This window comes from Apteryx mantelli, chromosome 1, assembly GCF_036417845.1.
Source record: "Apteryx mantelli isolate bAptMan1 chromosome 1, bAptMan1.hap1, whole genome shotgun sequence".
Classification (NCBI taxonomy): domain Eukaryota; kingdom Metazoa; phylum Chordata; class Aves; order Apterygiformes; family Apterygidae; genus Apteryx; species Apteryx mantelli.
The window spans coordinates 137,012,527-137,025,441 of NC_089978.1; the positions used below are offsets into that span (position 1 = coordinate 137,012,527).

The following is a 12,915-nucleotide window of genomic DNA, read 5'->3' on the forward strand; positions in this document are numbered from 1 at the left end:
CAGAAATTAAAAAAAAAAAAAATTACAAATACTAAAATACCTTAGGATACTAGAACACTCAATAAAACAAAACACCATTAAAGTTACTGTATGTATATAGTTATTATTGAATAGGAAAATAGAAGCAAATTGAAATCTAGATGCTGAAAAGCAAAGTAGTTAGACATTAATGAATATTATTTAAACCTTTCCTATTAACAATATATTCAACATAAATGTTCTAATTCTGATCAGACTCCTTTTCTGATGGAAAGTGATTCCACTGACAGTTTTTTGTCTTGCCATACTACCAAACCTTTTACCATAGAGTTTGGCCCCCACTTTCTCTATAGTTTGCTTTGCTTGGTTTAATAAATGGCTACTTCAGCCAGTTCAAAGTTCTGTTCAACAGCCTAGGACACTGAAGGCCTGAAGTGTTCAGCTGAAGAGAGCTACAGACCCAGGTAGCATCTGTCCAAATTTAGCCATACTAGTGTTTCTTTTCTCTGATCTGGGTGGTATTGCACATGGAGCATACTATTTGAGCAAAATTATTTAAGAAAACTGCACAGGCCCTTTAAGTTCTTAACATGAAGCAGTCCCTTAAAGCCCCCAGCACATTACTGAATGAGAGATTTTCATGGTCATTTCAGTCTGTGGCATTTCTTCTTAAGCTGTCAGAAAGAAGACTGATTAGTATTAGTGTACTGGTGATTTTTGATTTTTCAGGCAGAGATCACCAAACATTCTGCTTAATTTTACAATCCACCCAATTCCACTTCCCTCACCATCAGTCAGGAATAGCTTTAGTGACAAGAAGGCAGAGGAGAATCAGGCTCCAAGGTATAGAAAAGTTAGGATTGGCCATGATAGTGCTTGTCATTGCCTACTGACTTAGGTGTAGCTTGGGCTAGGACTAACATTGCTGATCTAGGATGAAAAATGAGAAGAAACCTTTTATTTTTTTTTAAATTTTTTTAAATGCATCTAGTCACTTCAAGATTAATCCCATTTCTTCTCTCATTGCTTCAATGTTCCCCATCTCCCTTGATTTAGACCAGTGTGAGATAAGGTTCAGATATTCTGTTTCTTGTTCTGTGGATTCTCCTGAATATTGAAACAACTTTAGCTGAAGTCAGTGCAGCTTTTCTTTTGTATTTGGAGAAAAGAGTCCTGGGAGTTGACAGTGTGCTGCATACAGCATGTGTTTCCTCCTCTACTTATTTTGGAGCTTGGACCAGAAAGGACCTAGAGCTTCCTCCATCACTAAAGATGGTTGGCACAGAACTGAAGCCTCATAAACATGAAATGATCAGGCAGCAACTTCTAGAGTGTGGATGCAGAGGCAAAAAGAAAAGTTATGTCTCGGATGTGTTTGTTCAGTTTCCAGCATAGAGCGCATCTTGCTCAAATTGGCTGCTAGGTGTTCATCCATGTCTGCAGGGGCATTGAGATTAAAGTAACTTGGTTCAGAACTGATTCTTTCTATGTTTGATGGCCATACATTGCCTAGGACATGATTTTGTCTGCTCACACACATTGCTGGGGGATTCGGCTCTTGAGAGCAGTGGCTGTAGCTTCCCAGTGGCTTTGGAAGTCCTACTGCTGAGCAGTAAGAGTATGTTTTTACTTGGTGGAGAGCCTGTTGACTATTTTGACAATTGCAGCTCCCTGTGCTGTTTGCAGTATGAATACATTTCCTACATCAAACCTTAGGCTTCTTTATGCACGCCTCCATTTCTCAGTCTGTCAGCCTAAGTTAAAACTAGTCTTTGCCTTGTGTCTGTGGAGATTTTAATGTTCATTAAATATGCAGAGTGTGGATAGCCACCAGGGATGAGGGATGCCTGGGGAAACCTCAAAAGAACAGCTGAAACAGGTAGCTTCTGTTTCTCTTCCTGTGTCTGAGTCTCCATGTGGAAACTTACTCCTCTACTCTCTGCTTCCCCAGCAGCAGAGTCTCTCAAATACCCACATAATTTTTTGTTGAGCATCTGCCAATGAAAGGGAGAGCATTGGTGATAGATGCTTACTGAAGGAAGCAACTGTTATCATTTATTTCAGGGCCTCTAAAAGCCACACTGCCTGCTTTGGTGCCATTCACAGTCTGCTTTAGATATCTGTCCGAGTGATAAAGTCCGAGCTCCCTTCCCCCCCTCCCTCCCAATTTGTATTTCTTCCCACATTTATTACAGTGCTAAAAATGCATAGCATGGGTCAAGAGGATTAAAATAATGTAATGTAGGGATTGAAATGGACTGATGGATGGTGGTAGGCCATACTAGTGGTTCATATATTCCAAACATCCTAACAGGAGAAATAAGTCTTGTACTAGATTTTCTGAATTTCCATCTCAACCACTTGTTGATACTCTGCATCATGATGTGAGAAGTATACTGCATCCAAAAATTTATTATACAAACACCCAGTGTTATCTTACTTGTTTCTTGAGCTTATGGAGATGTAAAATAGATATTTGCTGCTGCCTAAAGTCATTAAAGAGCAGTAGAACCTTCTGAGAACCAGTGTTGTCAATTTTACAACCTTTTACAGTTTCAGCTTTTGAAGTGATAAAATTCATCAGAATTTCAGCTTTTATTAAAAAAAATATATATATATAGCCAATCATGGTCTTGGAGAAAAGTTTGCAAAGCATGAAATTCAAAGAGGTCAGAAACAATACAGAGAATAAAAAGGAGCCCATGATGTCACATTTTTAAGTCAATGTCATGAGAGTTTCTGGATGCCTGAGCCCTGAATTTTTGAAAATTTGAAGTTGACTGAATGGGTCTGCTTTATCTTTTTACCAGCTAGGGTTTGGCAAAACTACACTAATTTTATTCTAGATACTTTTCCATTTAGACCATGCCCAGTCTTCTCCTCTGTCCTGCTTATCATCATCACTGTGATATTTCTGAGCCAGTCTGTCTTGGAATGTCTGAGCTCTTGATGATTCTGTTGCTCTTGCAAAAAAGTCATATTGTGATTTCATTGCTACTCAGCTCAGTGTGGTGATACACAAGAAAGTTTTGAGCTCTCTTATTTTGTTTCACGAGGTTAGCTGGTGGTTTGTGAGCCTTCTTTGTGGCTCAGATAATAAAGCTATTAAAAAGGTAAACAGTTTTGGAATTGAAGCAGGGGAATGGTTGAGGTCTGTAGAAGACATTTGTCTGTGTGTTTGGCTGGAAGCATCCATATGGTCCAGAAGTGTTTTCTGAACCACAGTTTTAGCAGCTCCAGTTAATGACTTCTGTCTTATTGCAGGGGTTTATAAGTAGACTATAACTTATTGTAGTTTTCAAGAGCTAGTAGCTGCCTACTTAGGTTCAAGTTTCTACTCCTGTCCACTGGCAATCTAATAGCCCAAGATCTGTAAAGGATAAAGGGGCAGAGAGCCGCAGAGAACTGTAAGGGATTTGCCCAAGGTCATTCTGAAGATGAGTGGTAGAAACAAGCTAAGCACCCAAGATTCTTGACCTGCAACCCAAGGCCTTTATCCTTTAACTCATGGTGCCTTCTGCCCCTGCCAGCGTATAATGCTGAGATTTGGGAGACATTCCATTAAACTGCCTGGCTCCAGGAACTGCTTTTTAAAAGTGCAGCTGATCATTAAGAAGCAGAAATGTCAGTGTTTAAAAATGACACCAACCACTAACTCCAGTCCAGTGAAACAGTATCTAAGAAAATTCCAATCCCAGTGCTCAGTGATGACTAGATAATTCATCACAGCTTTATTTTGTGTCATGTCATTCACCCAGACTGAATCCCTGTATGCATGCTTCAGAAAGTTAAATGACATTACAAAGATAATGACAGCAGAGGGGAAAGGAAACTAAGAGACAAAGGCTTTTGAAGGAAATTGGAAAGTGATATAGAGCTAGTGAGCCAAAAAGATCCAGAGCAGGCTCTTCTAGCAGAAGGGTCTGCAGAAGAAAAGGCTTTTATCTCAATGGTAATGATATCAACCACGTGGTTGAGTTACCATTTAAGGTAAAATTGAAGTAAAATGTGTTTGCTTAAGCCTTGGTGGAAGAACTTAAAACTCACATGAGTTATGAGTTAGGAGCACATATAGTTAGTTGCTATGCCAAGCTGGTAGACCCCTTCCGTTTTGGTTATTCAGTTGTGTGCTTGAATCTCAAGATAGAGCAGAGGGATAGAGCCTGTTGAGACAGAACTCTGCATTTGGTAGAACTCTGCTGTTAACTGAAGTGCTCCACTCTTGGGAAGGCCAATTCATGCACACATGGGTTCCTCATTGAGTATTTGTTAGGTTTTTTTCTTTAGTATCTCCTCTGTTTTCCTAGAGAGGAGGATTTCTAACTGAAAGATGGGATGTGTTTGTCATTGCAGGTTCTGAGTCTGCATCTCCACTTGGCACCTTGGAGTTTCTAGCTGGCACCATTACCTCCAACGAGTGGAGCTCTCCCACCTCCCCTGAGGGGAGCAACGACTCGGGGGGCAGTGAGGCCTTGGACAAACCAATTGACAATGATGCTGAGGGTGTATGGAGTCCAGACATTGAGCAGAGCTTCCAGGAAGCGCTAGCCATCTACCCACCATGTGGACGGCGGAAGATTATCTTGTCAGACGAAGGCAAGATGTATGGTAAGGAGAAAGAAAGGGCCCATCACAGCACCTCAGACAACTTGCCCTGTGCAAGCCACTTGCCTTGTATCAAATGATGTTCTGAACTATTTCCTTCCTCTTGGGCTATCCCAAATGGAAGCAGTTGGTCACTTCAAGTTATATTTAGGAAAGTCAGTGAAGATTTTAATTAGCATAAGATTTTAAACTTCCCTGTTCCTCCCCCCCTCCCAGCCCCCCACACAAACAGAAACACACACACACTCCCCAAATCAAAAACATTGCAAGTTAAAGGGTGTCTGTTTCAGGGGAGAACCAAGAAGGTAGATCCCAGAGCTGGGCATGCTGCTGAGCTAAGTTTTGGATAAGTATAATATAATGGCTCCATGGATGTGAATAAATCCATCTTTTAAGGTATCTTCTATTGCCCTCTCTAACCTTCTTGTTATTCTAACTGGTAAAGGTCTGTGTCTCTGGTGCTGAAGGTCACGGATTGAGCTCCTGAACCCCTGAATGGCCCTGCTGGTGTTGTACAAGCATACAGTATACAGTTCTTTAGCTACCTATACTTAAAGGGAAAAGTCTGAGCAGAAACCAGACCCCTCTGGCTGCTCTCTTTCACTCTAGTTTGTCTTCTTACAGCACTAGCATGAATGTCTGTCACCTGTGAGTTGTTCTCAGCTAGCATGCTACTCAGTCCTGAAAGCAGAGAAGTACTGGCCTGCAGCTGCAGCAGAAGCCAACTTCTAGGTGATAGAAGTGATTTTTCACCCATTCCACAGCTGTTAAAAATTCTCTCTTGCTGTTGTCCACAGAAAGCAGGTCTGGGCTGGATTGTTTAGTTTGGAAGGAGGCATCTGGTACTTCTGTGACTCAAAAGCAAAGCAGAGGCTGAGAGTGCACAATCTTTCGGTAAAAGTCCAAGGTTAAAACTATTTCTCATTGCACTTGCAATAATCTTGTGGAAAACAGCCCTCTGCTGCCCCGGATACTCAGAGTTTTTTCTTCCTTTACAGTTTATTGAATCTGTGTGGCTCTGCAGGCCCCACCGTGGGAGCACCATACCCTGAAGCTTCATATGCAGCATTTCACACGTCATTTTGCAGGTTTCTGTCCAATCCATCAGGTCATTGTTCCTTCAGCTAGGGAATAGACTGCTATGGTGGCTTGGATGGAGTCTTGTTTACAAGGTCTTATTTACACTGGATGGCTTAAGTGTGTGCATACTCATAATTATATATAGAGAGAGAGATGTCATCTTCAGTGCAGAGTTTAGTTAGGTTCTCTTCCTAGCTTTTCTCATCCACACAAGCACAACTGCTGATCTAGATTTTGTGATAGTTTTGGACTGGGCTAGCTGCCACGCCTATAGCTGTAAACTTGAAGCCAAATTCCACTTCCATCTTATGATCAGGTTTAATCATAACTGTAAAAACAGTTTGGCTGACACAGTGGGAGAAATGGCATGTTGCACCATGGGAAACAAGGAAGGGAGAAGGCAGCAATATCTTGAACCTGCTTTGCTGTGGCAGAAAATTGATTGCAGAACTACACTTCCATGTTGAGTGTGATCACCCTAAGACTAGGCAGCATTCTGATGTAGACATCAATTCCTGCTCTGTGCTGGTACAAATATTTTTATGACCATGACATGGAACAGACCAGGGAACTGATCCAGCTTAAAACTAACATGGCCAAAAATGGAGAAGGAGGGAACTTTAATTTGGATCCATGATCTGTTTCACTGCCTTGCTGCACAACTGCTTGTGCTTGCACTTAGGGAAGGGATGATGGAGATGGGAATGAGCAGCCGTGGTTGAGGTGAGGGTAGGACTGCTTCTTTCAGAAGCAATGCTTGCTTGAAATGTTGAACAATTAAAATTTGACTTGAAAATCTACCCTGTGGCTCGTCAGGTTTACAAAGGATAGAGTAGTAACGTGCTCCTCGCCATTGTAAGTCCATGCTAGTTTGTGACAGCTGATCCTTAAAATTACTAATGAAACAGATGTGTTTTAAGACTGTCTTCATTTGCTAATCATTCTGCATAGCCCTTGTCTCTGAAATACTTCAGCTTTGGGGCTGGGAGTGAAATGGACTGGAAAAGAAATAAGAGAATTGTGGGAGCAAAAGCAAAACCAAAGTAGAGTGAGCTGCAGAAACAGAAGAGACTTAACTGGGATCTGACCCAGCATGCACTGAGTTTTGGTGGAAAGTCTCTAGTTAACTTAACCTGTAAGGTACAGAAGGTAAATAATCTATGTGCAGGGTGAAAAGTCTAGACTAGGCTCTGGGAGAAGAAATGAATAGATTTTCTGCAAAATCCATCCCCACCCCCAAAATGGGACAGTGTCCCTGCTTGCCTTCACTGCACCTGTTCCCAGCGTGGACAGTTAGTTCAATGTACTCCTGACAGAGCTCTAGACTCTGATTTATGCCCTCCTTTGCATACTAGTCTTTAGCATCCATGCCAAGGAAGAGGGGCCCAGCCTGTGATCCGTAGAAAGATATGACCAAGCAGGGAGAATAAATATAGTCCCTGATTTCATCCTCACTGCTTATGAGCCAATTCACAGAACAGGACAAGCTGTACGTGGAGCAGGCCCTGCATCCAAGGGAAGATTGTTTAGCTGTCCCCTGACTGATTTGCAAACAACTCACTGAACCATGGCGTAGAAGCGTTACGGAGAACTGCAGGAGCTCTTTCCCTTGACAAAAGGAGAACCTTACTATTGTTTCCCACTTGGTGATGGCTTGCATGGAACATACATTCTTTTGGGCATGATATTTCACGTCATAGGATCTCTTGCCTGTGGAATTTATACAGCTTTCACCTGTTGGGGGGCAACCAGTAATCAGTTTAAAGTTAGTTGTAGTTCCATAGCTTTTACTTGTTGAACAAGCTAAACTTGAGAACCAAGTGAATATGAAGAACTTGCACTGTTTTGTTTAAATAGGTTTAAAACTGCACCTTTTGTTAAAATCGTTTCAGTCTATACACAGGGCCTCATGCTCATGTTCCCTAGCCTCCTCAGGGTTGTCTTGCTGCTCACAGCTCTTCAGATTACACTGCTCATTACTGTGTGGAGTTTGCTGAGTGGACATGATTCCTACTACATCTGTAGGTCAGCTAAGTTCCTCTCTGTAGAGTGACTTGGGGCCTTTGACTTTTTTCTCCTCTTCCTCTTTCTTTTCTTTTTTTCCTTCTGGTCATATTCCATTACCATAGGCAGCAATCTGACCAAATAAGCTTAGACCATATCACTGCTCAGGTACAAGCCTTCGCTGTCTTCTCCAGCAGTCTCTGCCTACCACATGCTTGAAGCATAAAAAGCTATCTTATTTGCTATGGGATCCTATCTTTTCTCCTGATCATTCTGTTGACGTTAAAAGCAGTGAGTCCAGGGCATATTAACTTACCGATCAGGTGTCTTTTGATAACCACTAAGGTGCTGTGGTATTATTTTCATAATAGTGTTGCCTACTTGAATACCATGGGAACGTGGTATTATGAACCTGACTTTTACCTTTTCCAACTGTATTTTTCCATGGGAGAAATGATATCAGTAGCATTTGTACCAGAAAGGTAATCACAGAGCTTGGTGTTAGAGTCAGGATCTCCTGGCATCTGGTCTGGAGAAAGACAAGGGAAAAGCCTTACTACCTCAGTGTGATTTGCATGGAGATGCTAAATAGAGAGGGGCTGCTAACACCAGTGAGGACAGAGAAATAAAAAATAGAAAATAGCACAGTGAGATTTAGTTTGACAAAACACAGCTGGGGCGTTGATTTACACGCAAGGAAGTAAAGCTTGGGATTGCTGATAGAGTGACTACCCTAGCTGTCCAGTGTTCCATTGCACAAACATCTAGCTGTTTCTGAACCAACATTTAGAGCACTGTTTTGTAAGGCAAGCTGGAATTAGTGGGGTTTTTTGTGTTAGAATGCTCTTCTGTAGGTCGCGGTAGTTTAGCAGCTGGTTTCCAAACAGCACAGCTGTTTCTGTGGGGCAGACAGCTGGAGGCAGTCATCTCTGCAGCTGGTGCCCTCTCTTTGTGAGTAAAAGCCCTCTTATGACTGATAGAAATTGTCTTCTTAACAATTTTCAAAACTTAGAAGTTGAATGCCAGGAGAAGCATACTTAACCATGTTACTGGTTAAAACCTGAAGCTTTTGCAGTTAAAACCTGAACCTTTGCAGTGAACTGCAAAGACTTGAGTCTGCAACATGAAATAAGCTGCTATAAAAGGTCAGTCTGATGCTGAAAACTACCATGTCATAGGTAGTTCATCCCACCCCCCCCTTCTGAAGTGACAAGGCAAATGAAAAGAATATTGTCTTCATCTCAAAGTAATACATTACTAGTTAATGTTTTCCCCAACCTCTAATATCCAGCTAACAGCAAAACTGAAAAGCAAACAAATCTGAAGAAACAAAATATATGCTGCCTGTCCCTGTTCTTAAACCCTTTTTGTCCTTAAGGGGAGGAGCATGGCAGCTATTATACACATGAAAACCTTCAAGGTGTCAGTATTTTTCTCTGTCTGGTTTAGCATCTCACCTTATGCTGTCTCAGTGCAAGTGATCAGAACATGCTGAAGACGTGCTTAGTTGAGATTGAACTGCCTGGCCCAGGCAGTTGCAGAATTTGGATTTCAGCTGTGACATTCCTCAGGGAGATACGTTTGCAGTTCCTATCCCTTCCATCACTGTGACCTAAAGAACCATAGAACAGCCCTTTATCCTGCAGTTTTGGTAACAAAATTGAATCTCCTGTTTTAAGGGAGTTTAACACTACAAGACAGTTGAAACTTAAATCTATGGACAATCAGTCAGGATGCAGGCTTTTCTCCTCCTTTCTTCTTTTCTGGTGTAGGTGTGACTTTTGTATTGAGATCAGCAACATTGCTTAATTAACAAGACTTTATTTCACTAAGTAAGCTTTCAATTTTGCCCTTATGTGGTTCTAGTTCTTTGTTTTTAACTATATAAATCCAGATTTCTGGAGATTTTTGCAACAGATTAAGCTTTTGCTGGAGTTTGTGAAGTTTTTCCTTCCATCTTCTTTGTAAGCTGACTTTAGGGCTCTTCATGTTAAACTGCATTTCCGTTTAACTGATATCTTCTGTGTGTTCCATGCAAAAATATAAAGAAATATTTTTCCACAAGTTCCAACCATTTCCTGAGAATTGAGGAATTTACCTCTTTTGAAATGCCCACTAGCCAGGAAACTGCTGGTATTTGCAGCAGAAAAAAAACCCCAAACAGTTAATATCAAACTATTGTGGCTTCTTTCTTTAACATGCCTAGTAGTGAAATGAACAAAAATAAATTAATGGTTTTATTGTGCCCTAGATGTTCTCTAAATTATGACTACTTTTTTTTCTTTATTTTGTTGTTTAAAAAAATGGCACAAATCTTCTCTAGTCCCTTCATAATTTTTAGCAGCTCTGTATTCCCTTTTTTTTTTATCAGGCCTAAAGCCAGCAGTGCTATGTAGGCTTAAGTTTTTCCCTGTATATATGTCTGCAGTCACAGAGCTTTCCTCATGTTCAAGTAACTGCCTTCATTAACAAATCTCCATGACCTTTTTTGCTCTTCCTCTGGCTTTATTTCTAAATTTCAAATATTTAGTAATGCTGCAAGACTGAGTTGATTGGGAGGAGTATATTTCTCTGCAAGGTACTCGTTCTTCTTTTTTATTTTGTAAATTACACTGCCAGTATATCAGATTTCCTGTTTGCTAAGCCAGCCTTATGGTTTGTAGCTGCATCCACTCTTCTACCTTACATCTGAGAGTACCTGTTTCAATTTCATTAGTCAATGTTTTCACTTCTTGCAGTCATTGTTTTGCTTCTGCTGTGCTTTACACATTTCCAGTTATTTTCTGAAAGATTTAGTAAAATGCCCTAGTGTTATTTTCCATTTTTAAAAACACAGAGTTCCTTCACAATTGGATCCAAATATTTCCAATTGCTAATGTGTTCTTATATATACAAGACATTCATTTACAGCTTCAGATTGAATTCGGTTCCTGGTAACATCAAATATGGAAAATGAAAATAGATGTCCACTGGTTTGGGTTTCTTTTCTCTGAAAACAAACACATATGAGTCTCTCTTCTGGCCAGGTTTTTACAAATGCGTTGCCAGAAAGATCTCAAAAACATAGAGTAAGTTCTGAGAAGAGCAGCAAGCATACCAGACTTAATATTGATCTGGGAGTTGAAGGGACTGATTTAGGAGGAAAGATTAAAGTAGCTAAATATACATAGCTTGGCTAAGCAATGACTGAAAGGGGGGAGGACACATACTAACAGTCTAAAAATATCTGAAGGGTGTTAACATTTAGGAGGGACAGGGATTATTTTCTGTGGAACATATGAGCATGACTAGGATTAATGGGAGAGAAAGAAGAAATATAGGATAGATATCAGAAGCAGCTTTGTGGCGGCATAATGTCCTGTGCTGGGGGATTTCTCTTCCACAAGGAAGAGATTTCTCTTCCACTGTTATTTGGGACTTTTAAAACTATATTAGAGAAAACTATAAGGAATATATCTGTGAAACTAGTCCCAAAGGATAGCCTGGTGGGATGGTGCTTTGTATCAATGAGAGATGGATTTTAGATTAAACATACTATGATTTTACACAAGAAACAGAGGACAGTAGGCATTAGCTGGTGACCAAATATTACTTTTCACTGTGAATAGCTGCAGATTTTTCAAATTTGTTAGTATTATGTTTTATACTGTCTGTGTTTCTGTGATGTGAATAAGTCTGTTAGACCAGTGGACTCACAAGCCCTTTAATTTCTCAGAATTTATCTTAATTCTGTTCTTTAGTCAGACATTGGGTAGAGGAGGGTAATAGCATTTCTCAAGCAGGGGGATCTACATACATAGAGGTAGTGGATGAGTCTGAATACACAGATTGTACAGAGACCTGGCCATAGGAAAATAGGAGCTTTCTTGCTTCAACAGTGCAAGCAGGTGAAGTCTATCACATGAATCAATTTTCTTTTAAATGTATGCCTTAGAGTGGCCAGGCATGTGTGAAATATAGCTTAGCAAAACTTTATTGCATATTAAAATATCTGTGCACATTTTTTAGGCAAAAACAAGGCAAGATAACATAACCTTCCCAGGTTCCATTGCCTTAAGAGTTTTGGCCCGAAAGGAAAGAAAAGCCACTTGATGAGAGAAAGACAATATTACAGCTAAAAGAAGAGACAGTACTCTCATTCATATAGGATCCAGAAAAGGAGTACAGGAGAACTAGAACTGTTATTGGTTTTAATCAGCTGTTCATTAGCTACTCCATAACAAACCCTGTATTGTCCCTGTATAATGAAGATCTGGGCAACAAAACTAGGAAGGCTGTGTGCAGTTTGCACCCGGACAGATGGTCTTGCAAGTCTGTTGGTCACTGGCAGAGCTGACCTAAACCTCTGCGGCCCGGACCCACCTGCTGCTGAAGGGTGCATAACCAGCAGCTGCTCCTTGTTAATTGTCACCTTGGACTTCTGACCCATCTTCTGGGTGCTCCCTCAAACTTTCGGCAGCTCAGCACACACACACGCATGCAGACTCTGTCTTGCTCCGTCCATAGCTTCTTGAACAGGAAATTATACCGTTTTCATTGAAACTCTTCCATCTGAAATGACTTTAGAATCACTCTTCTTTCCCCTAGAGCGCAATGTGTGCAGGAATTGAAAATCCCTGTTCAGGAGCTCAGATGTGAGTCTGTGGACTGAACACAGGGAGCATGACCAGTGCTTTATGAGATAACCCAATAGGAATGACCCAAGCTGTTGATTGCAAGTGCTATAGACACAGGCCTGTTTCTAAGCATGACAGTATTACAGTGAAACACATGTGCATGTGTGGGATTTAGCATGACGTTGCCTTGAGCCTTGACTGGAGACTGCATCATCATCTTTAGTTGCAGAATCATATAAAACAGGCCTGGAAGGGACCTTCAAACATCATGTAGTCCATTCCTGTGCCCAGAGGCACAGGTCTACTTAAGCTATTCATGTCTAGCCTGATCTTTTATGCTTGCAATTGGAGGAGGGTGATTTGACATTCTAGATACAGCAGCTTTCAGCTAGAAGGAAGTTGAAGCACCTAGATACTTGCAAGTTTCCTTTGAATCTGTGTGCGTTTTTTAGGTAGCACTGGCAGCTTAGATAGTTCTTGTAAGCCTCTTGTTCCTGCCCTCATGTCACTCCCCGAATTACAGTTGCCCAGCTCTCTGTCAGGCAGTGCTGTAAACTCAGTTGGGGAACAGGTGTTTAAAGAACGTAGAACAGAACTGTGCCAGTGTTAAGAACAGAAAGATAGGGGGAAA

At 41.0% G+C, this 12,915-nt stretch overlaps 1 protein-coding gene across 1 annotated transcript in view; it reads left to right on the forward strand.

Moving 5' to 3' along the window:
* Positions 1–12,915, forward strand: part of TEAD4 (TEA domain transcription factor 4) — a 54,993-nt gene that overhangs the window by 9,989 nt on the left and 32,089 nt on the right. Inside the window, exon 2 of the mRNA XM_013956250.1 lies at positions 4,333–4,587. Coding sequence (XP_013811704.1) covers positions 4,333–4,587 — 255 coding nt within the window. The remainder of the gene's footprint in view (positions 1–4,332; positions 4,588–12,915) is intronic.